The 23,866-nt window shown below is 43.5% G+C and overlaps 1 protein-coding gene across 1 annotated transcript; it reads right to left on the minus strand.

Annotated features, from left to right (window-relative positions):
• Positions 1-3,301: 3,301 nt before the first annotated feature.
• Positions 3,302-15,116, minus strand: LOC137321372 (uncharacterized). Its single transcript, XM_067983757.1, has 22 exons — positions 15,042-15,116; positions 14,905-14,963; positions 14,726-14,818; positions 11,408-11,532; positions 10,659-10,799; positions 10,075-10,155; positions 8,721-8,888; positions 8,500-8,596; positions 7,869-8,086; positions 6,946-7,099; positions 5,723-5,937; positions 5,534-5,648; positions 5,251-5,456; positions 5,058-5,175; positions 4,813-4,982; positions 4,635-4,714; positions 4,433-4,560; positions 4,095-4,284; positions 3,877-4,021; positions 3,704-3,797; positions 3,529-3,630; positions 3,302-3,450 (listed from the first exon to the last, which is right to left on the minus strand). Exons 1-22 carry the CDS (start codon positions 15,062-15,064, stop codon positions 3,332-3,334), a joined length of 2,841 nt encoding a protein of 946 aa, XP_067839858.1. The 5' UTR covers positions 15,065-15,116; the 3' UTR covers positions 3,302-3,331.
• Between the last annotated feature and the right edge of the window lie 8,750 nt (positions 15,117-23,866).

Below are 23,866 nucleotides of genomic sequence, written 5' to 3' on the forward strand. Positions count from 1 at the left end.
GACAACTTGTTCCAAGCAGAGCAGCTTGAACTTTAGTCTGTTTTCCGTTCTGCAAAGTTTTATTAAACTGGTCTCTTTCCACTGATACTGCACTGGTCTCTCATCTATACATGTAAAAAGTGAATGTTTTTTAAAAAATTGGGTCATGGGATGTGGGCATCACTTGCGCTGCCAGCGTTTATTGCCCATCCCTAATTGCCCTTGAGAAGGTGGTGGTGAGCCACCTTCTTGAACTGCTACAGTCCGTGTGGTGAAGGTTCTCCCACCAGCTGTTAGGAAGGGAGTTTCAGGATTTTGACCCAGCAACGATGAAGGAACAGCGATATATTTCCAAGTCGAGTCTGTGTGTGACTTGGAGGGGAACGTGCAGGTGGTGATGTTCCCATGTGCCTACTGCTCTTGTCCTTCTAGGTGGTAGAGGTCATGGGTTTGGGAGGTGCTGTTGAAGAAGCCTTGGCAATGGATGGGGTGCCAATCAAGCAGGCTGTTTTTTCCTGGATGGTGTCGAGCTTCTTGAGTGTTGTTGGAGCTGCACTCATCCAGGCAAGTGGAGAGTATTCCATCACACTCCTGACTTGTGCCTTGTAGATGGTGGAAAGGCTTTAGGGGGTCAGGAGGTGAGTCACTCGCCTCAGAACACCCAGCCTCTGACCTGTATGTAGTGTGAAATAGGTTTAGAAAGTTCAGTTATAACTGATTATTTTTCCTACTTTCAGGTAGTAAGGGCCAGAACCTAAAGTAACTCTTGGATCCTAACCCACGCTCCTCTTTTCCCTTCACTTTCTTCTGACCCTCACAATTTCCAACTCGCTTCTTGTTGGTTTTAACCTTACCCTCTAACCATCCCCTTTCTGACCCCAAATGATTTGTTTTCCGCAAGGAACTTGGCTTCATCCCCTATGCCAGCACTTCAAATCACTTGCGAGATTGACATGACAGATCTTCTACCACATGCTTTTTAATCCAGGAGGCTTGACTCAACATAAATCTGTCCCCTGCTCCACTCTGGCGACCTCCCTCTAGATCATTTGCCTTCATCTTTGAGAATTGCCATGATATTGGATGCCTTAGTTTCTCTACTCCCATTAGTTAATTTCCTTTGCATTCATAGCTTTCCAGTCTTTTAATTCTTGCCCCATCATCTAACCTGACAAAAGGGGCACTGTTCTCATATGGTGGAAGGACCTCTACCTGGCTGAATGCTAACTATTAAATGACTCCTATCTCCTGCTACCAAACTGTAAACCATTTCCCTAGTTCCCTCTCATCTCAATTGGAAATCTCTCCTGCTTCATCCACTCTTGTTCTCCAACTCTACAAGATTCACAAAAAGGACTGTATACTGTCCCAATGAGCTGAAAAAAAACCCTAAAATTTCCTTTAACCTTTCATTAACTATCCTTCCAATTTCCAACTTCACCTGCATTCTGTGCCAAAAATGGTGAGCCTAACAGGTCTCATGTTATCAGTGCAAATGGTAGAGGAACTGCCAGCACCCAAAAGCCCATGGATAGTATGTGGGCAATTTCAAATCTAATGATCAGCAGGTGCCATTCATTCACCACTAAGGGAACAATCTGGGCCAATGTCCTGGTCTCTGCCTTTTCTTCCCATACTGCTTTTAATTCCTGGCAAAGGGCTTGCAAGCCCATTGCCCACCACAACCACCTAGATTATGGTTCTTATGGCACTTCCAGTGACCGACAAGTTCCTTGACCATGTCAGTTCCATTTCCTATGCCTCTGCTCTTATCCATTTGTCTCATAAAATGAAGAGGCGTCCCTTTGTCCTCACCTTCAATCACACCAACCTCACCATAATCTTCTGCCATCTAAATGATACCACCAAGCACAACCTTGCCCATCTCACATCCTAGGAACTACACATATGCTGTCATACATTTAAGACAATTATTTAAAAAAGATTGGAATCCTTTTGTAGTGGGATTTGACCAAGGAATTTAAGTAACTTTTAATAAAATGAGTGGGCCAATACATGTATATACACACACAATGTTTAGGTACCACTAATCAGATTTAGCTAGAGAATTTGTTCATGGGGCAAAAATACTTCAGCAATTTTTATGATTTTGCATTGGAAAGAATGTGGGCAGGGGTTAGCATAAAGTGATCATTTAATGGGCAAAGGCAAGAGGGAGACTTGGGCCTATTTTAATTGGACCAATAGGGGCAGCACTGAGTTGCCCCGATGTAACCTGCCAGAAGTATCCTTTAGAAGGGCACCACTACTACAATCCAACATGTGGTCCAATTAAACTGAAATATACTTAATAAAAGCAACAAAGTCCTATTTCAACAAACGTACAGAAAATTGTATGGTCTAATAGATACTTGTATAAGAAATAGGAGCAGGCCATTTGGCCCCTCGAGCCTGCTCTGCCATTGAGATCATGGCTGATCTGATTTTTACCTCAACTCCACTTTCCCACCCTTTCCCCACATTAAAAGGACCATTAGGCACTACAGGAAATAGTGTCTACCAGTCAAAGAGACAGAGTTGCCTTAGCTTGCATAGAATTGATCAATTTTGTTAACATCTCCTGTGGTGCCATTAACTAGGACAGCAAAAACAACCTGTAAACAAATAGTCAATTGGGATTAAATTGAAAGTTCAAGAATTGCTTAAAAAGTGTACTAACTATTTTATAATTCCTCCTTTCTTCACCCCTCCTTCCCCCCCCCCCCAAAAAAAAATGGCCTCAGTGTCCCCAATCTGCAAAAGAATACAAAATCCTCACTGCTTCCTAATCACAATTGTTAGTCATTTCTGCTAGATAGCAATTAGGGAACACAGTAAAAAGCTCTGCTCAGGACTTCATCCAAGCAGTTTACTGCATCAGGTGCTTCTGGCTAATGTCATAACAATGACAAAGTACAGTAGCATAGTGGTTATGTTACTGGACTAGTAATCCAGAGGACTGGACTAATAATCTGGAGTCATGAGCTCAAATCCCACCACAGCAGCTGGGGAATAATTAAATTAATTAAATAATCTGGAAAAAACTAGTATCAGTAATGGTGGCCACGAAACTGCTGGATTGTCGTAAAAACCTATCTGGTTCACTAATGTCCTTTAGGGAAGGAAACCTGCTGTCCTTACTTGGTCTGGCCTATGTGACTCCAGACCCACAGCAATGTGGCTGATTCTTAATTGCCCTCTGAAATGGATTAGCAAACCAGCCAAGAAGGTGGCTCAACACCACCTTCTCAAGGGCAATAAATGCTGGCCTTGCCAGTGATGCCCACATCCCATGAACGAATAAAAAACCAGAAATACACTATTTAAATTAGAGATTTGTTTTTAATTAAGATCAATATAACCTGTTCATTTGGCATTTGTGACCAATAATTCCAAGAACAATAGAAGCAACAATTATTGTTACACCTCCAATCAGTAGCAATGGCCAGGAGTAGGACTTCACTGCGATATCTGATGAAAAAAAGCCAGACAAGTCAGCAAATATATTTCAAAATCACTGCTGGGACTAGCTCAAGAAAGGTTCTTCACCTGTCACAATCTTGCTTTCCAGTGTAGGGATTTCTGCCACGATCACCACTGCTCCTGATGATACAGATCCCTGCAGATGGTGCTCTGCACCTGCACTTCGACCTGCAGTTACACAGTTTGTCAGTAGCATGCAACAGGCACCACCACAAGTTTTATTCCAATCTTAATACCTTACCCAGCCTCTGTTTTCCTGGTATACATTGACCAGGGCAAAGTTGCCCACTTACTGGGTCCTTCCTGCACAAGACTACACTGCAATGAAAGTACACCTAAAATAAAAGTACAGCATTATAGCAGGACATTATGTGGAAAGCACTGACCAACATGTTTATCTGAAGCAATCCTCACCTGTCCCACGATGGTATTCAGGTTGCCCACAGTAAAAGCAAACATCTTGACCTCAAACCTTTTGTAGTGAGTGGGGTATCTGACCCTCTCATTACTGGTTACTGGATGAAAGATGGTCATATGCACGTCAGCCTTGTTCTCACAGCTGTTTAAAAAAAGTTAGTTATTCAAGTTAATTAGCTCCCCACCTTCTCCAGAAAGAAGTGGCTCATACTTGCCTTTTGACAATGATTGGCCATTGTGGAATATCATTTCTGTCTGGTGATGCAGTTGCCCAGCAATCTTGCAAGAACAATTCAATTTGTGGATCTTCTATGTGCAACAGTTGCACTTCAAAGTACAGGGGATCAGTCAGATACTTCACTACTGGATAGTCACCTTCTTCATACAGGTTAGAATACAACACATCTGCAAGAATCCAAGCCAAAAAAAAAGAGCTCTTCCTATTTCAACATCAAGCAATCTTGGATATTCACTCATGATTGCATACTGGACATGTGGGGTACAACTATTTTAAAATGGAAGCTAGTATAGAACTGTAGTTTAGGAGCTTTACCTTTGGAAAGTTGCATAACTAAGACAATAGGTCCATATCCAGGTACAACAGCTGGCAGAGGATTTACTTGGTGTTCAAACTGAATATGCAGGGAGTCATTTATGTGGTAATGACAAGATATGGCAAGCCTAAAAAAGGAGCAAACATGTTATTTACTATTTATATACCCACAAAAAGGAAAGGCCTTTGCTCAGATTCTTACCGATATATTGGGTCACTAGTTGGTTCTGATTCTCTGAAGTACACCACTTCATTCTCATAGATCATGTAATTCTTCTCAAACTACAAGAGAAGCCAATTAGTCAATTACTAGATGCTTGCTGAGCCCTTCCTGTAGCCTCCAGCTTATGTCACTCAACAGAAGGCCATAGTTAGCTTACCCTTCTAATTGTGCCACATGAGTTGGCAGAAAATTCAAAGACAGCTTTGAATTCATCACTCTCCTTTGGCTTGCAGCTTCTATCCTTCAGCATCATTTTGGCAGCATCTATTCCCAACAATGCTTCAAGTTTTAGAGCAGTAATGACCATTCTTCCATTTGGCAAACAAGCTAAGAGAAGAAAAAAAAGTCAGTATATCAACATGCAAGCCAGGCTTTGGATATGAGTGAAAGCAAAGAGCTTACTTATGAAGTCTGCTGTAGAAAAGCTGCAGGAAACAGAAAAGTTGGTCAGCACATCCAGGGTTTTATTATCCTTCAGTCTGAAGTCAAATCTGTTTCTAAGGCCTTGGTTATTCATTGCCTGTAATGAAACCACAATTAGTCAGAATCAGCTCAAATTAAAAGCCAAAAGAGGGACTAGGTAAAAGCAGCTTACCTCATGGACAACTTCAGCTGCATCATGTGGAACAACAAGTATTAAGTGGGTGCCATTATCTCTCAGCATATAACCATTCTGCTCAGCAGAGTGACGGGTTAACTGTACATTGCCAATGAAAGGAATCCAGTACTGATCCAAGGTTCCATGGGTTATCACCAGTGTCATGTTTTCTTCATCACAAAAGCCATTTGCCACAGGAAGTACTAAAGTAAACACAGTATTATTTGAAGCCTTTAAAGAAAGCATTCCTGACTTAGTGGGCACAAGGAGAAAAACTTACCTATTTTATGTTTATGGATTAAACGAGCTGTATGTGTGAATATTACATTTTCTGGTACCACAGTCAGGGTGTAAATGATGTCAAGGGTGTATTGTTCAACACCATTTCCTATATACTAAAAAGAAAGCAAAGAGTCAACAACATGTCAGGCCATGTAGGAACCCACATTTCTCACCAATATTCCATTACCTTTCGGTCTACAACTGGTGACTCCATTGGAACTTCGAGAATGAAGATTCTATTTAGGGTTGTCTCATTTGTGGTAGTCCAGTTGTACACATTAAATATCTGGTTTTCTTCATCCACAGGGAAGGATTGAGAGCCCAGAGTAAGCTTTTTTAGTTCCACATCAGGAAGAAAGTTGCCTAGTGTGACATTGAATAGCCATTGCTCAGGAATGGTATCTGGAATAGATATAGAAAAGTTGAACTCCAATCTGGAACACATTTATGTAGCAGCATAATAAACCCATTTAAGTCACAGGTGTGTGAATTGGTCTTTATCTGCATGAAACATCAATTGCCCATGCAGTGAACAAGTGATGTAACCGAATTGATCAGCTTGGACTGATACTTGATGCATTACTATAAACAAGCACTGAACAGTGTGTTGGAGCAGAGAGTTAGAAAAAGGCATTTTCACCTTTGGGGCCTGGATTTTAATCCATCCAGCATGATGGGAACATCTGACATCCATATATTCAACTGCAGCAGTTTTGATGGGGACAAGGGCATTTCATAGTAGTGGCAGAGACAGGACACATGCAATATTGACTCAGGTCACACTATTTGCCAGTAGCATGAGATTGTGGAAGCAGGCATTTTCTCAGAACTCCCATGAGCCCAAAAGGATTCAAATGGCTGTTTGGTTCAGAGCCATGCACTATGGATTACTAATTTACCATGCCATTTTTGTTAGCGGACAAATCAGTCTGCTTGATCAGCATATCAGCCGCTAGTTTAAAAATCCATCCTTGGTATACAGTGATGCAATGTGAACTAACAACAATGCTTCTTTGGCAGCACCTCTCAAACCTGTGACCTTTACCAGCTCGGAAGACAAGGGCAGCAGGTGCATGGGAACACCTCCTCCCAAGTGACACACCCCATCTTGATTTGGACATACAGATCCATCATCCAGGATTTTAACCCAGCAAACTCCCAACAGCATTGTGGGAGCACCTTCCAAACATGGACTGCAGCAGATCAAGGCAGTCCACCACCTTTTCAGAGCAATTAAGGATAGTCAATAAATGCCAGCTTTGCCAGTGATGCCCACATCCAAGGAATTAATAATAAATTGAAAGATCAGACTTTTGCATGTATGATCCAGATCATGTCAATTTTAATAACCAAGAACATCCCATTTAGGAAAGACTATATGCCAGTTGTATTTAAGACGACACTACATACCATCAGTGAGAACAAGAGGCTGAGGAATAAAGGGAGTGGTGACTGGATGGATCACATTGATTTTATTCCATCCCCATGCCTCATCTTCCCACAGGTGTTCCAAGAATAAGTTAATGCTGTATTTGATACCATACTGTCCATCCACCACATGGCTCTGAAAGCAAGGTAACAATTCAGCTATTAGAACGGAGTGACATTACATCAGAATTTAAACACGGATAACAGACAAATGTAAAATGTGGCTATTTTCTTCAGGTTCAGTCACAAACCACTCTTGTAAGTGAGCCAGAATTCTAGGAAATGTCTAACAAGGGCCAAAAAACCTTCCACTTTTTAAGCTTGCTTCTTTAAGTCACATTCTCAACTTCAGATTGAATAAACCCTTCACTACCTGCAGCTTAGGCAAAAGTCTGTTTACTGTTGAATCTGGCAGTTAATGAACAGAAATATGATATGCTGTAGCCTTAACAAGGCTTCGGGGACATGACAAGATAGTTGAAATCAGCTACATTAAGCTGCAATGTAAAGTGGACAGAGGAGGGGGTGGTTAACTGTCTGTAGAGTCTCTGCCTTGCTTAATTTCAACAAAATAGCCCTAGATTTAAAGATGACTGGGTGATAAATAAACCCTGAAGAGCCAAACCCACATTGTGGGAATTGGATGGCTTGCCTTCAGACAGAATCTGCTGGTTGCATATCAAAATATGCAAGGCATTTCCAGAGTGAACATTTTGTATCTCTGCTTCCAAATATACAGAAGCCAATACCATAATAGCAACAATCATAGATTTGCCACATTTACAGAAGGAGTTTTCTTCAAGTAGGTACAACATTGTGGGCTGCAATCCCTGTCCAAAGGGTATCTATTGTGGAGAATATATCTGCTTTCCATCAGCAATGCAAAAATCTAATTTGTCACCAACCTTATAGTATCCATCCTGTGCTCCAATTGGGACTCTTATAGCAAGAGCAGTATCATTTTTATTCAGGGTATAATTTCTTTCTGCCATTCTTGTAGGACCCAACTTGATGCCATTTACTCCCATGGAGGTGTTGTCCTGATGAACTTCACTGGTCACAATTGGAGTGAAGATTCTTGGCACTGTCCAGGTGATTATATTATCAGTGAATGTAATGCCATCTGAAGTGGGGGAACAAAAAGTTTTGTTGATTTGACAGATTGTACATTTAAAAAAAAATGTGGCTTCAATTATTCCAGACAGAATGCAAACAACATTCTGAAAGCAATGGATGGCTCCCCTACACAGTGCATCAAGAGTCCAGTACTATAGATGGTGACATTCTTGGATAGTGACAGAAAATGGCTTGCTTTTTGTTTTAGAAAAAGTTTATTTAGTGAAAAAAAAAAACAGGCTGACCCCTAGCACAGAAATTGGAAACTCTGCCCAGGTTAGTCTAAACAAGGAAGACACTTTTGCTTTAAGTTGTTATAGAACTGGATACAGTTTTGCATGGCTTGATCTATTCATTCCGTAGGGACAGGAGGGTGAAGAATGTCTGGTGCAACTGAGAGCATAATATGCAAGTTCTTACCAACAGGACAAGCCACTGCTGTATCAATTAGCAGAATCACCCAATGCCGTTTGTAAAAGCTGGTCGATCGGATTACAGACAAGGGGACACCTTGGACCTAATTGGAAAGGGAAATTTACATGAAAAGCCAAAATATTTCAACTCCTACCTATAGGAATGCTTCAGTCAAGAATTTTGGGCCCAAACCACCACTTGAAGGAGAATAGGATTAGTGAACTTACCAAGACTATTTGAGCCTCATTTGCATGATATGGAGCACGAAGCAAAATACGAGACACTGTTGTGTTGATGCCATAGCCTCTCTCATGTGCTTCTTTCACAGTCATACTCCTTTTACCACCAGGGACATGAAATACCACTTGCCATATTCCACTGCCTGCACTACTTGCCTACATGAACAGTAGAGACCACAAAAGGGTGGATGAGTCTTTCCAGTTAAGAGGAAAACTATAGAAGAGAATCAGAAGTACATCATATCCAAGTCAAATATGTGGAGATCCAGAAGTTTAATTTTCCCTAATTTGAATGTTACATTGCCAGTAATTTCAATCTTTCTATCTAACCAGCAGATTGGGATTAAAATACTACACATGTTGGCCAGTTGAAAATAATTAGACCATGAGATAGGAGCAGGAGCACGCCATCATGTGGCTGATCAGATCAGATCACAATTCAGGAATATAGGAATCTAATGAGGAAAAGGGACCAGTGATTGTAGTCAAATCAGATGGGGCTGAAGGAGATCGGAAAGGAGTAAAGAGATTTTTTACATTTTTCAGGACAAGTTACAAGCTTAAATTCTCTGGACATGACCTTTGGCATGCTTTGTCAAAAGGCATGCCAAACAGCTGGCAATAAGCCTGACTCCTCAGTTTTATTGCTAATTGAAGCAGCAACCTTACTCAAGAATTTAATTGGAGAAGGCCACTACATTGCATTTTTTGGGGGATTCAAGACAATATGTGCATTTTACAGGGAAAATTATTGACTATGGTGAAACTCCCTTAACAGGGAAAAAAATGCTCATGCCACATGACTTCATGGTGGGGAACATGTATTGATGGATGTATGGCAGAAAAATACAAGTCCCCTTAATCTACAAGATGGCTTAAACAGCATTAAACTACTTGCTATGAGGCGAGGAGGAAAAAATACAATTAGGCTGTTGACAGCATGCAATACATTGCACTTCAATGTTTGTGCATGCATTGGTTGTCCCTCCCTCAATTTATCTGATTTCTTCCAGTTCTGAAGAACTGGATCTAATCTCCCCACAGATACTGACTAATTTGCTGAGTGGTTCCAGCATTTTCTATGCATGTTTCACACACATCAGTTAAATCAAGGGTCCAGGTCAAGTTTTGATTCTCATCTTTTAACCCAATGTGAGGCCAAGATAAACAGATCTAATAAAGTCTTCCCATCTCATATCAGGAGATGGTCAAACCATACAAATATGTTCGACATTTACAAGTGCAATATAGAGTACTGGGAGTTCAATTTCCCTCCATTCCAATATTGGAAAATCTTTAGTGCAAGTTTCTGAGAGTGAGGGAAAAGAAAAAAGCTACTTACTTCTGGCAATACTAAAGCCCAATCTTCAGCATCTTGGGCATAATCCTCCTCAATGGTTGGTATATTTCTTTGTACGGAGATCTGGGCATGATTGATGGCAAGACAAAGTTAGTGAATCTTCAACCTGGTGTAATAGATCTTTGTAGTTACTGAAACAAGTTACATGCCTACAGTTCCAGTAGAGTCACTGGGAAAATGGCAGGAACACTCATTGCCCAAGTTCAATAAGGTCACCTATTGAAATCCAGGCACATGGTCTATCAGGCAGTTTAGTGGATTTGGAGGACACATTATCTTCAGAAAGACGACAATTCTATCCACGAGAACCCACTGGATATACACAACTTGGTAGTTAGTTTTTGTTTATTAAATCAGAAACATTGCCCATCAGCTTAATTTACAACTAAGACATCAATCCTGATGCAAGGATGTATGAGCCAATGTAGAGTATTTGACCCAGAAGCACACACACAGATTATAAATCAGTGATTTGTATTTGAAGTGTTGCATTAATCTTGAAGCCTCCATTCTCAGTTTTGAAATATTTGACAGTCTGGACAGATATTCAGTATTGCTGTCTTTACCTGCATGTAGTTTTCTTCACAGAATATTTCCCTTGCAGCCCATGGAGAGTACATACAAGACAGAGTTTGAATATATGTTGAAGCTACTCCATCAGTTCCTGATACTTGTACTTGTATAGTGAGGTTGAATTGCTCATCATTCTACAAACAAATTGGAAAGGTGATCAATGGTATCAAAATACAGTTGATGAACCATTTCATTATACATTTAAAAGCAAATCAGCATTACATTTTGGCTTGTGTCAGTGACTGTTCTCAGGCAAAAAGGATTCTATTGGAGTAACAACCCTGGAAGAGCTTCATTAGGCACTCCCACACTAAGGAGAGCACATAACTCCCATTCAATATCCCCTATATTGTGAATTGAAGATGTCCATCTACATCCTCCTTTAATGCAGTACACACTGAACCGCAAACATCATTTGATTCCAGTTGGGAGGATGTCCCTCCATTAGGATGTAGGGCTCTGGTGATCTTGCCATCCCACCCACCCCTATGTCCACTGTTCTAGGAAAATATGCCTCCAAACAAGATTCTTGGTGAAATTTAGACAGCATTTAAAAACAGTTCAAACTTCAGTAGCCTGCATTTGCCTTGAAAAATGCATCCAATAAACATTTTAAGATTGAAACAAACAACAGCAACATTTGCATCTCACTGGTCCATAGGTCAAGGCAAAGCAATAATTTTTTTTTTAAACACATGTCCTTTGCAAATCTCTCCACACTAGATTTCCAAGATCTACTTACCACAATATGGACACAACAGCTAAGGACAGAGGCACGGAATTCAACACGCCAGTGATCCACAGCAATCGTATAACCACACTGGGATGCAAATCTTGGTGTGACAGGAAAGATATAACCAGACTGATCTGAGAAAGCAAACCAAAACAAAGTTAGCCTCCAAACTGAATTCGATGTGCACTTATTGTTGGTGAATAGTCTGCAAATCAGAAAGCAAGACTTAAAAATGGGGGGGGGGGGGGGGGGGGGGGAAGAAAGTGATTTCTTCCTTGAAAAAAAGGGTGCACTCCCTATGCAGTACGGTATTGAGAAACTGTTGTATCAGCTGGTATGAAACTTACCATCCCCAGAAATGAGGGATTGTATTGATGACAAATGAATAATCATCTTGGAAGCCAAGTCAATTTAGGATAGCATATCCATGCCAACCAAGAGTCATCAAGATAGTTATAAATCCACCAATACTAAATCCCCTAAAACAAGCATGACTGCAGAATACCTATTGCATCATACAAACTACATTTTGCCGATTGAGCTTGCCAGGTGTAGTATGTATCTAATTTAGGCTCAAGTCTGTTCAAATTAGACAACTACACACAAATGTTATTTTAATCTTTATGACAGCCTTCTAGTAAGAACAAATCAGAAATATGATCATAGCAGTAGGACACCACTACATTTCTGCTAGGAGCAAACCACCAACAAAAGAGATCTGTTCTGGGAGCTATAGCAGTCATGGCCACTCTTCTGGAGAATGTCATAGCTCCAGACTCCCTACTGTTGCAACCCTCCTTTGTTTCTCAGCTTCACTTTCACAAGATCACCCACCTTCAATTTTGCAGTGTTTTAACCTCAAGTGCAACTTACTTCACTACATTGTCATATTAAGAGATATCAAATCTCAACTCTTGGAAAAAAATGTACAAAACAGATTGAGCTACTAACTACTGGTCAATGACTTTTTAAAAAAAAGTCAGCTAGCACCTCACATCTCAGAAAAAGAAATCAAGTGAACTGAATGCATCTTCATGAAAAAGTTGCATTACTTATAGCTATAGTGGCACAGGACCAAGCTTCGATCCCCCAGCATACGGATATTAGAGCTAAAGGTGATTTGGGTTTTTTGCATTTCAGAAGTTTAACAATCCAAGGCTATATTAGCACGATTACTGCACATGCAGATATTGGAGTGATCTTCAGTTTAGGGTGCAGTGAAAGAGTTACAACTCCAGATTGTGGGACCTGAGCCGGTGCAGATAGATGGGCTCGAAGTTACCAGGGCTGCGGGTTCGCAGCCACGCGACCGGCGAAATCAGTCTGCCCCCCGCGCAATCGTAGCCTAATTGGATCCACTTACCTGGTCTTCTGGGTTCCCCACTGTTGATCTGCGCTTCGGGCAGACTGCGCAGTGAGCTCTGTCAGCTGGAGGAGCTCTATTTAAAGGGGCAGTCCTCCACTGACTGATGCTGCAACAAATAGCAAAAATTACAGCATGGAGCAGCCCGGGGGAAGGCTGCTCCCCCAGTTTAATGATGACTCACTCCAGGTATCATTAGATGGGGTGAGGAGGGGGAGGACAGAGATCTCCCCACCCCCCCCCAGCAGACAGGAGGAAGCAGCCCACCTCTGCCACCAGGAAGGCCTGGCTCGAGGTGGCAGAAGAGGTCATCTGCACCACCAACATATTACCCACCTGCATACAGTGCAGAAGGCGCTGCAATGACCTAAGTAGGTCAGCCAAAGTGAGTGCACTTACTCATTCTCCTACACTCCGTCTGCCACATCACCGCCCCCACCCCACATCTCCTTCTGCACTGCCAACACTACTCTGGCACATCACCCCTCATACCCACTCAAACCTCATCTTACCTGCACTCACTCACCTGTACTCATCCCGCCACTACCACTCAACCCAATCCTCATACTCACCCCCTCATGCATCTGTTTCACTGTCAGCCTCACTCAACCTGCCACTACCTGTGCTGCAGCCACAGGGCATGCATCACATATGTGCAGTAGGAAGCATAAGGCAAACATGTCATGAGCATGAAGGGGATGCATAAGAAGGATGTTGGAGGGTTTGTCATGATTTTTACTCATATTTAATTTCTGACCAACTCACATTACATATTATATTGGCACCACTACTGCCACATCTTTGCAAATCTTGTCTGGTTTGTGCAATAATGCCCTTTCCTGAGGATCAAAATGAAGACCCATAACTGATGCCACCCACTGTCACTGCAGAGTGGGTGTAGGTGTATTTGCAGGGCTCTTTTGTGCAGATGACAGAGACGTCGGTGATGTCCTCGGTGGCACCCTGGAAGGATGCGGAGAAGTTGTTGAGGGCAGTGGTGACTTTGACAGCGACAGGTAAGAAGATGGCACTCGGGCCAACCGGGAGCAGGTCGGCATGCAGGAGGCTGCAGATGTCCACGACTACATGTAGAGTGACTCTGAGCCTCCGTGTGCACTGCTGCTCAGAGAGGTCCAGGAAGCTGAGCCTCGGTCTGTGGACCCTATGGTGAGGGTAGTGCCCTCTGTGACGCATCTCTCTGCGGTTGCCCTCCCTCCTGCTGTGCAGGTGGATGTGTCAAAGCACTCTGTTGTGGAGCTCCACATGGCAGGCGAGGCTGGTGATGCTGTTCGCCCTCAGAGAAGGTCATGACTGCAGCTACAGCGGGGGGCCGCCCCCCCCCAATCCGGAAGATGTACATCGGAGGGGGTCCACAAAGTAGGTACATGTCTCTGGACCCTGGGGTAAGTGTGCAAGTTGGTGCATTTTATTGTTAGGAGGGTGGTGGAGGCCAAACTTTGTCCAAAGTGACAGAGTGGCCTCCTGCAATGAGCGAGGGTCTCCCCCCCCCCACCACCTATCAAATGGACCTTTGCAGCTGCCACAGGCTAAGAGCTACAACAAGTCCATTTCAACAAGGAGTGTTTTCCCAGTATGGGAAACAGTCCCAGCTGTCTCTAAAATCCCACCCCTCCTCACATATTCCCTTAATCAGGTCTGTTAATGACCTGAAATACCTGAGTAAATATTGTCAAGTGGCACCCCATGGGCTTTAATTGCCTGCGGGAGTCCCACATGCGGGGCTGCCAGCACACGTCAGCGGGGAACCCGGAGTGGGCGGGTTGGAGCAGAGCTCCGGACCCGCTCCAGGATTCCCCGATTTTCGGAGCCCCGCCCCCGCGCCAGGAACGCACCCAATAGCGGGTGCTAAAATGAAGCCCATGGTTCCGCCACACCAGCACCGGGTGCAGGAGCCGAGTACCGTTAGATAGAGACAGATTCCAAGATAACGGCGCTGAACTTACCAACAACGTTAATCTGCCAGAACTTCCCTGCAAGAAAGTGCTTATTCAGTCCAACCCAAAAGACACTGTCGCGGCATTCAGTCTTCAGAAAACCTACAGAAAGGGATCAGAGACATTCCTTCACTATCAACACAAGTGAATGTGACAACACAACACATGGGATCTGCACGATATCTGACCTGGAGGCGCAGTTTGCATCCATACTTCAGGGACTATCGCAGCCACCGACAATATGAACCTGTTAAACAAATGAGCAACCTTTAGAAAGATGAGAAATCCACTAAACAGTACAACTTTGACATCGCGAAAAACGTACCCAAATAACAGGACACGCGCCATAGTACGAATCCCGGCCCGTGTCTTTTGCTGCAGTCCCACCGCCACTCAATAAATGAAATGGTCCAAAGCACCCAGAGGGCGCGCGCCATTTATACCGGGAGCCGAGCCCGGACTGAGCGTCACGCGCTCGTTAGTAGCAGCGCGAGCACCTGGCGCTGACTCCGGGGAGCCGCACAGGAGTGAGGCAAAGTGAAGCTCATGAAACAGTGCAGAAACATAGCCAAGGGCATAACTCCACATTTCATAATATCAAACAATGACTAATTTGATTTGAACAGTATACCAACTACTTGCATTTATATACTGCCTTTAACTTTAAAAAAGTCCGAAAGTTCTTGACAGAAGTGTAATAAAAGAAATGGAAACCAAGCCAGAGCAGGAGCTATTCGAAAGGTGGTAAAAAGAGGAGGATTTTAAGCAGGATCTTAAAGGGGGAGAGAGATGTGGGGAGACAAAGATCTTTAGAGAGGGAATTCCAGAGGGTGGGGTGAATGTTGATGAAGATGTGGCTGCCAATGCTGGGGCAAAGGGGTGACTGGATGCTCGACAGGCAGTCTGACAACATTGAGGCAGTGGAAGGGTTGAGAGAGCTGTTGGAGAGGTGGAGCTGGTTGCTGTCAGCATACATGTGGAAGCTGACTCATTGTCTGCGGATGATGTCGCCAAAAGGGAGCATGTTGATGAGGAGGAGAAGAAAGCCAAGGATAGATCATTGCGGGACTCTGGAAATAATTGTGCTCAGACAGGAGGAGAACCATTGCTGGAGATGGTCTGGCTACAATTGGATAGGTGAGGTAGACCATGTCAAAGGCCGTAGATAGGACGAAGAGGGATAATGCATCACAATCACAGTCATAGAGGATTTGATTTGTGACTTTGGTTAGGGCCATTTTGGTGCTATGGCAGGGGAGGGGAAAAGGGAGGTGACAACATGTTCAAGGACTTTATAGAGAAAAAGGACATTGGAGATGGTTTGATAGTTTGCAAGAACCTAGGGGTTGGGGGTGGGTTTTTTGAGGGGGGGGGATGAAGATGATTTTGAAAGGGAGAGCAACAGTACCTGAGGAGTGGGAATGATTTACAATGTCAGCTAGCGTGTGGGTCAGGAAGGGAACTTGGGTGGTTAGCAGTTTGGCTGCACATCAAAGCAAAAAGTGGCAAAATAACTGAGGTGAATGGTCCTGATCTGATGCTCAAGCATAGCTGCAGTATAGCTAGAGAGCGGTGTGAAGTAACATTTCAAAAGTGCCCTGGCATCCTGTTGCACCTCTTCCTTGAATAGAATATTCTTAATATAAGGCAAAAAACAAGCACTCCTACTGCTCTCTCCTTAAAAGTTAGCTGCTGGAGGAGTAGGGAGCTTAGCGGTTATATCAAAGTAAGTGTGTGTAAAGCTCTGCGGCTGCACTTGAGCTGCTCAGATTCAGGTCTGTGTGCATTACAACAAGGCTCTGCTGACTGTGCATCACAGTTAGTGATGTCTGGCTCAGGACATTACCTGAAATATAATCATGGCGATAAACTCTCAAATAACTTAATGTTGAAGAGAAGTGTTTATGAAGGGATATTATCCATCATTTTCCACCTTGGGGCTTGAAATACCTGCAGCAGCAGAGCCTGTCAATGGACCCAGTGCGGCAGAGGGGAAACAAACAAAGGGCAAACTAAAAAAGTGACGCCATAGTGAGGAGCGACGGAGCCTAGAAATTAGAGCTAATTGTTTATTAAGTATTAAGAACATAATTGCCTTTAGCACCGAGGGTAAGTCAGTGTAAGTGTTTAGTTTATTGTAAGTGTTTTTGTAGATATAGTGTTTAGTGGTTAGTGTGTTTTAGTGATTGGTTAAAGTTTCTTTTAGAGGTTAGTGTTTAAGTATCAGATAACCAGTAAAGTGACTTAAAGCTAAACAAACAGTTTAAATAACTGTTGGCTAACATGGCAGGACAGCTGGGGCCCATTGCAAGCACATCCTGTGCCATGTGGGAACTCCAGAACACCTCATGTGTCCTGGAAAACCACACGTGCAGGAAGTGCTGCCAAATGCTCGAGCTCGAGCTCAGAGTTTCTGAGCTTGAGGGGCAGCTGAGAGTTTCGTGGATAGCACATTTCAGGAGGTGGTCACCCTGCAGCTAAAGATAGTGGCAGAGAGGGAGCGAGTGACCACCAGACAGACTAGGAGGAATGAGCAGGCAGTGCAGGAGTCCCCTGGGTGTGTGGCACTCACAAACCGGTATTCAGTGTTGAATACCAGTGAGGGTGTTGACACCTCGGGGGGTGGGGTACAGTCAGGAACAAATCCACGGCATTGTGGGAGACTCAACTGCACGGGGTGGGGGTGCAAGAAAAATGCAGCTGTTATAGGGGATTCGATACTCAGGGGAATAGACAGGCGTTCCTGCAACCGCTGACATGAATTGGTAGGGGGCTGGGCACCAGGAGGAAACATTAGAGAGGAGAAACAAGGTGCAAATAAGACTGGGAGAGACAAATAGCACTTGAGTAAAGAATAGTTCAGAAATAGGAGGGATCAGATGGGGGCAAATGCGAGGCAGACTAAGGTGAGATTGGAGTGCATGTGTGTAAATGTACATAGTGTGGTAAATAAGGTTGGTGAGCTGCAGGCTCAAGTTGCCAAATGGGACAATGATATAGTGCCAAAAACAGAGACCTGACTCAAAGAAGGGGAGTATTGGGTACTTAATATTCCTGGCTACAAGGTATTCAGGGAAGATAGGAAAGGAAAGAAAGGAGGGGGGTGGTGGCAGTATTGATCAAAGAAACTATTATAGTATTGGAAAGGGATAATGTAGTTTAGGGGTCAAAGACAGAATCTATCTGGTTAGAATTAAGGAACAATAGAGGAGCTATTAAGCTACTGAGTGTATACTATAGGCCACCAAATAGTGGGAAGGAGATGGAGGAGAATATTTGCAGGCAAATTACAGAAAGATGCAAGAACTATAGAGTGGTGATAATGGGGAACTTCAATTATCCCAATATAGACTGGGACAGTAACAGTGTAAAGGGCAAAGGGAGGGGGGAGGAATTCCTGAAATGTATACAAGAGAACTTTCTGGAACAGTGTGTTTCCAGCCCAATGAGGAAGGAAACAGTGCTGGATCTAGTTCTGGGAAATGAGCAGGTGGAGCATGTTTCAGTGGGTGGACATTTGAGGAACAGTGATCATATCATTAGGTTTAGAACAGTTATGGAAAAGAACAAGGAACAACAGTGAGTTAAAAAGTGATCTTGACCAGATAGATTGGAATCAAGAATTGGCAGGCAAAACAGTAATTGAACAATGGGAGGCCTTCAAGGAGGATTCGGTTTGGGTACAGAGTAGACACATTCCTACGAGGGGGAAAGGAAGGGCATCCAAAGCTAGAGCTCCCTGGATGACTAAGGATATAGAGATTAAAATGAAACAGAAAAAGGAGGCTGATGACGAATGTGAGGTTCATAATACATTAGAGAATTAGGTTGAATACAAAAAGTACAAAGGAGATCTAAAAAAGGGAATAAGAGGGACAAAGAGAAAGTATGAGAATAGATTAGTGGCTTACATAAAAGGGAACACAAAAGTCTTTTATAAACATATAAATAGTAAAAGGGTATTCAAAGGAAGCGTGGGACCGATTAGGGACAAAAAAGATCTTCTTGTGGAGGCAGAGGGCATAGTTGAGGTAGTAAATGACTACTTCACATCCGTCTTCACTAAAGAGGATGCTGCCATTGTAGCAGTAAAGGAGGAGGTAATAGTGATTTGGAGAGGATAAAAATAGATACAAAGGAGGTATTTAAAAGATTGGCAGTGCTCAAAGTAGAAAAGTCACCTGGTCCAGATGGGATGCATCCTAGGTTACTAAGGGAAGTAAGGGTGGAAATTGCAGAGGCTCTGGCCACAATCTTCCAATCCTCCTTATATATGGGGATGGTGCCGCAAGACTGGAGGACTGCAAATGTTGCACACTTGTTCAAAAAAGAGGAGAGGGATAAACTTAGCAATTACAGGCCAGTCAGCCTAACGTCGGTGGTGGGGAACTTTTAGAGACAATAATCTGGGACAAAAAGAATTGGCACTTGGAAAGGTATGGGCTAATAAATGAAAGTCTGCATGGATTTGTTAAAGGAAAATTGTGTTTGACTAACTTGATAGAGTTCTTTAATGAAGTATCAGACAGGGTTGATGAGGGTAGTGCGGTTGAGGTTGTGTATATGGACTTTCAAAAGGTATCTGATAAAGTATCACATAATAGACATGTTAGCAAATTTAAAGCCTATGGGATTAAAGGGACAGTGGCAGCGTGGACATAAAATTGGCGAGGGGACAGAAAGCAAAGAGCACTGGTGAACTTAAGGGAAGTATACAGTGGTGTTCCCCAGGGGTCAGTATTAGGACCACTGCTCTTTTTGATATTTATTAATGACATGGACTTGGGTATAATTTCAAAGTTTGCAGATGACACAAAACTTGGAAATGTAGTAAACAATGTGGAGGATAGTAACAGACTTCAGGAGGACATAGACAGACTGGTGAAATGGGCAGACACATGGCAGATGAAATTTAACGCAGAGAAATGTGAAATGATGCATTTTGGTAGAAAGAATGAGGAGATGCAATATAAACTAAATGGCACAATTTTAAAGGTGGGTGCAGGAACAGAGAGACCTGGGGATACACATACACAAATCTTCGAAGGTGGCAGGACAAGTTGAGAAGGTTGCTTAAAAAAAGTGTATGGGTTCCTGGGCGTTATTAATAGAGGCATAGAGTACAAAAGCAAGGAAGTTATGCTAAACCTTTATAAAACACTGGTTAGGCCTCAGCTGGACTATTGTGTTCAATTCTGGGCACCACACTTTGGGAAGGATGTCAAGGACTTAGAAAGGGTGCAGAAGGGATTTGCTAGAATGGTGCCAGTGATGAGGGGCTTCAGTTATATGGAGAGACTGGAGAAGCTGGGGTTGTTCTCCTTAGAACAGAGAAGGTTAAGGGGAGATATTTTTCAACGTGTACAAAATCATGAACGGTTTTGACAGAGTAAATAAGGAGAAACTGTTTCCAGTGGCAGAAGGTCAGTAACGAGAGGACACAGATTTAAGGTGATCAACAAAAGAGCCAGTGGTGACACGAGGAAACATTTTTGTATGCAGCGAGTTGTAATGATCTAGAATATACTGTCTGAAAGGGTGATGGAAGCAGATGCAATAGTAACTTTCAAAAGGGAATTGGATAAATACTTGAAGGGAAAAAATTTACAGGGCTATGGGGAAAGAGCAGGGATAGTGGGACTAAATGGATAGCACTTTCCAAGAGTTGGCACAGGCACAATGGGCTGAATGGCCTCCTCATGTGCTGTACCTATTATGATAGTATGATTTAGTTGTTCTCTTATGATTATATTGCATATTTGAGTTATACTGCAGTCAAAGTGAAACCCAAGCAGTGAGAGTAAAGAGCTTGCATTCATATAGTGCCTTTCATATCAATGGGACACCTCAACTTTTGAAGTGTAGTCACTGCTGTTAGGTCGTCAAATGCAGCATCCAATTTGTGTTCAGCAAGGTCCCACAAGCAGCAACGAATAAATAAGCAGTTAATCTAATTTGGTGGTGTAGATTGAAGGATACATCTTGTCCTGTATAACTCCCCTGCTATTCTTTGATTAATGTCATGGGATCTTTTATATCCACCTGAACAGGCAGATGAAGCCTTGATTTAATGGGATAGAATTTCGGCAGGGGTTCTCCAATTTCCTGCTGTAACATCAACAGAAACCCCAAAGAAATACCGTAACTGTCCATTTGTGCCATTTTTCCAGGGTATCTGCTGATCTTCCACTGAAGTTACAGTGGGAGATCAGGGAACCCTCGCAAGAATATTACTCGAACGTCTCATCGAAAAGACAGCATCTCCGACAACGCAGCTCTTGCTGTACCACACTGTCAGCTTACATTATGTGCTCATGTCCTGAAATGGGACTCAAATCCAGAACCTTCTGAAGCAGAAGTGAGACTGTGACTAGTGAGCCAAACTGACACTACTCATGAATGCGGTTCAATGCTTCTTGCCTTTAGTAAAGTCTGTGGTCAGATTGCTAACCTGCTATTGATTTTTTCTTATGCATATGACACCATTGGTGTGAGGACAACACAGTGTGCTGAGAGTTCGGTAAGTGTGGGAGTTGAAGGGTTAATCTCTTTAAATCTAGTGCATAGTGCTTCAACTGTTTAAGGTCAATTTAAAAGTTTAAATTTCTAAGTTTCTGTCAGGCTTCAGCAGAGAGCTGCTGTAGCAAGTTAATTGGTTAGCTAGATTCAATTGGTCCCTGAAGGTGGGGCAGGCCTGACTCATCTGAGTCTCAACTGTAGAAATACAGGGGCCTGTCAGTGCGGACAGCACGGTGTGAGGACAACACAGTGTGCTGAGAGTTCGGTAAGTGTGGGAGTGTGGTGAAGTGGGGGAAGGAGGTGCTGCTTTGCCTTGCTTTTCCTCCAGAGCGGTAGTGGACCTGAGAGTAGAAGATTGAGATTGTGGAATAAAAGCAGCAGCAGACCTGCACCAAGAGACAACTACTGTGCGACATCACAGGGACTTAACTCCTGGACCTGAGATAAATAAGAAGCAAAAAGTAATCCAAGTGGGACGTCACCAAGGAAGAGGTAAGTGATTGGCTGGTGAGTATTTTCCTGCTGAATTTGTCTAAGGTTAGAGTTTGTGGATTCTCTGGTCTCTGTTGTGTAGTGGGGGACTGCTGTTCAGCAAGGGCCCTTGAGTATACCTTTTTAATTGAAGTGAAATTGGTAGGATTCATTTAATTTGAGGGAGCGTCCGATAAAAGGCGGGATTTCAGAGCGTTGAGAACAGCTGAGAAGAGCCGAGCCGAGCTGCGACCGAGTTTGAAGTGACGTCAGGAATCAGATCGGGACGCGACACAGGGGAGGCACCTGATTGGTGAGTAGGTTCAGGTGAGTATTTCTACTTATCGACAGTAACTGAAGGAAAAGGAAAGGGAAGGTCTGCTGGTCTTATAGGAAGTAGCGTTTATTTTTTAGTGAATCAAGGTCCCTAGTGTAGTTAACATTCTCTAAATTGAGAACAATTTAAAGGAGTAAACTCCTTAAAGGGAGTGGTAAGTAGTTTTTCTTTTTTTTTCTCTTGACATTGCAGTTGTTGTTAAGCTAACTTAAGGGTTAAGTCATGGCAGGAGATCCCAGAGCCGTGTCATGTTCCTCTTGTGAGATGTGGGAATTCAGGGCTCCTTCCTGTATCCCTGATTCCTTCACCTGCGGGAAGTGTGTCCAGCTGCAGCTATTGTTTGACCGCTTGACGGCTCTGGAGCTGCGGATGGACTCACTTTGGAGCATCCGCGATGCTGAGAAAGTCGTGGATAGCACGTTCAGTGAGTTGGTCACACCGCAGATAAAAATTACTGAGGGAGATAGTGAATGGGTGACCAACAGACAGAGGAAGAGTAGGAAGGCAGTGCAGGGGTCCCCTGCGGTCATCTCCCTCCAAAACAGGTATACCGTTTTGGATACTGTTGGGGGAGATGGCTCACCAGGGGAAGGTGGCAGTGGCCAGGTTCATGGCACCGTGGCTGGCTCTGCTGCACAGGAGGGCAGGAAAAAGAGTGGCAGAGCTATAGTGATAGGGGACTCGATTGTAAGGGGAATAGACAGGCGTTTCTGCGGACGCAACCGAGACTCCAGGATGGTATGTTGCCTCCCTGGTGCAAGGGTCAAGGATGTCTCGGAGCGGCTGCAGGACATTCTGGAGGGGGAGGGTGAACAGCCAGTTGTCGTGGTGCATATAGGCACCAACGATATAGGTAAAAAACAGGATGAGGTCCTACAAGCTTAATTTAGGGAGTTAGGAGTTAAACTAAAGAGTAGGACCTCAAAGGTAGTAATCTCAGGATTGCTACCAGTGCCACGGGTTAGTCAGAGTAGGAATGACAGGATAGCTAAGATGAATACGTGGCTTGAGAGATGGTGCAAGAGGGAGGGATTCAAATTCCTGGGCCATTGGAACCGGTTCTGGGGGAGGTGGGACCAGTACAAATTGGACGGTCTGCATCTGGGCAGGACTGGAACCAATGTCCTAGGGGGAGTGTTTGCCAGTGCTGTTGGGGAGGGTTTAAACTAATGTGGCAGGGGGATGGGAACCGATGCAGGAAGTCAGTGGGAAATAAAATGGTGACAGAAACAAAAGGCAGTAAGGGAGAGTGTACAGAACATGACCGGACAGATGGTCTGAGAAAGCAGGGCAAAGACCAAGGGAAGTCTAGATTAAACTGCATTTATTTCAATGCAAGAAGTCTGATGGGCAAGGCAGATGAACTCAGGGCATGGATGGGTACATGGGACTGGGATGTTATAGCTATTACTGAAACATGGATAAGGGAGGGGCAGGACTGGCAGCTCAATGTTCCAGGGTACAGATGCTATAGGAAAGATAGAGCAGGAGGTAAGAGAGGAGGGGGAGTTGCGTTCTTGATTAGGGAGAACATCACGGCAGTAGTGAGAGGGGATATATCCGAGGGTTCGCCCACTGAGTCCATATGGGTAGAACTGAAAAATAAGAAGGGAGAGATCACTTTGATAGGATTGTACTACAGACCCCCAAATAGTCAACGGGAAATTGAGGAGCAAATATGTAAGGAGATTACAGACAGCTGCAAGAAAAATAGGGTGGTAATAGTAGGGGACTTTAACTTTCCCAACATTGACTGGGACAGCCATAGCATTAGGGGCTTGGATGGAGAGAAATTTGTTGTGTATTCAGGAGGAATTTCTCAT

This window comes from Heptranchias perlo, chromosome 5 (assembly GCF_035084215.1).
Source record: "Heptranchias perlo isolate sHepPer1 chromosome 5, sHepPer1.hap1, whole genome shotgun sequence".
NCBI classification, from domain to species: Eukaryota; Metazoa; Chordata; class Chondrichthyes; order Hexanchiformes; family Hexanchidae; genus Heptranchias; species Heptranchias perlo.

Coding starts and splice junctions, on each gene's coding strand:
- LOC137321372 (XM_067983757.1), bottom strand. CDS start 15,064: ATGGCGCGTGTCCTGTTATTTGG. Junction 11,533..14,725: donor CTGGCAGATTAACGTTGTTG/GTAAGTTCAGCG, acceptor TTGCTTTCTCAG/ATCAGTCTGGTTATATCTTT. Junction 4,983..5,057: donor TTCTACAGCAGACTTCATAA/GTAAGCTCTTTG, acceptor TTCTTCTCTTAG/CTTGTTTGCCAAATGGAAGA.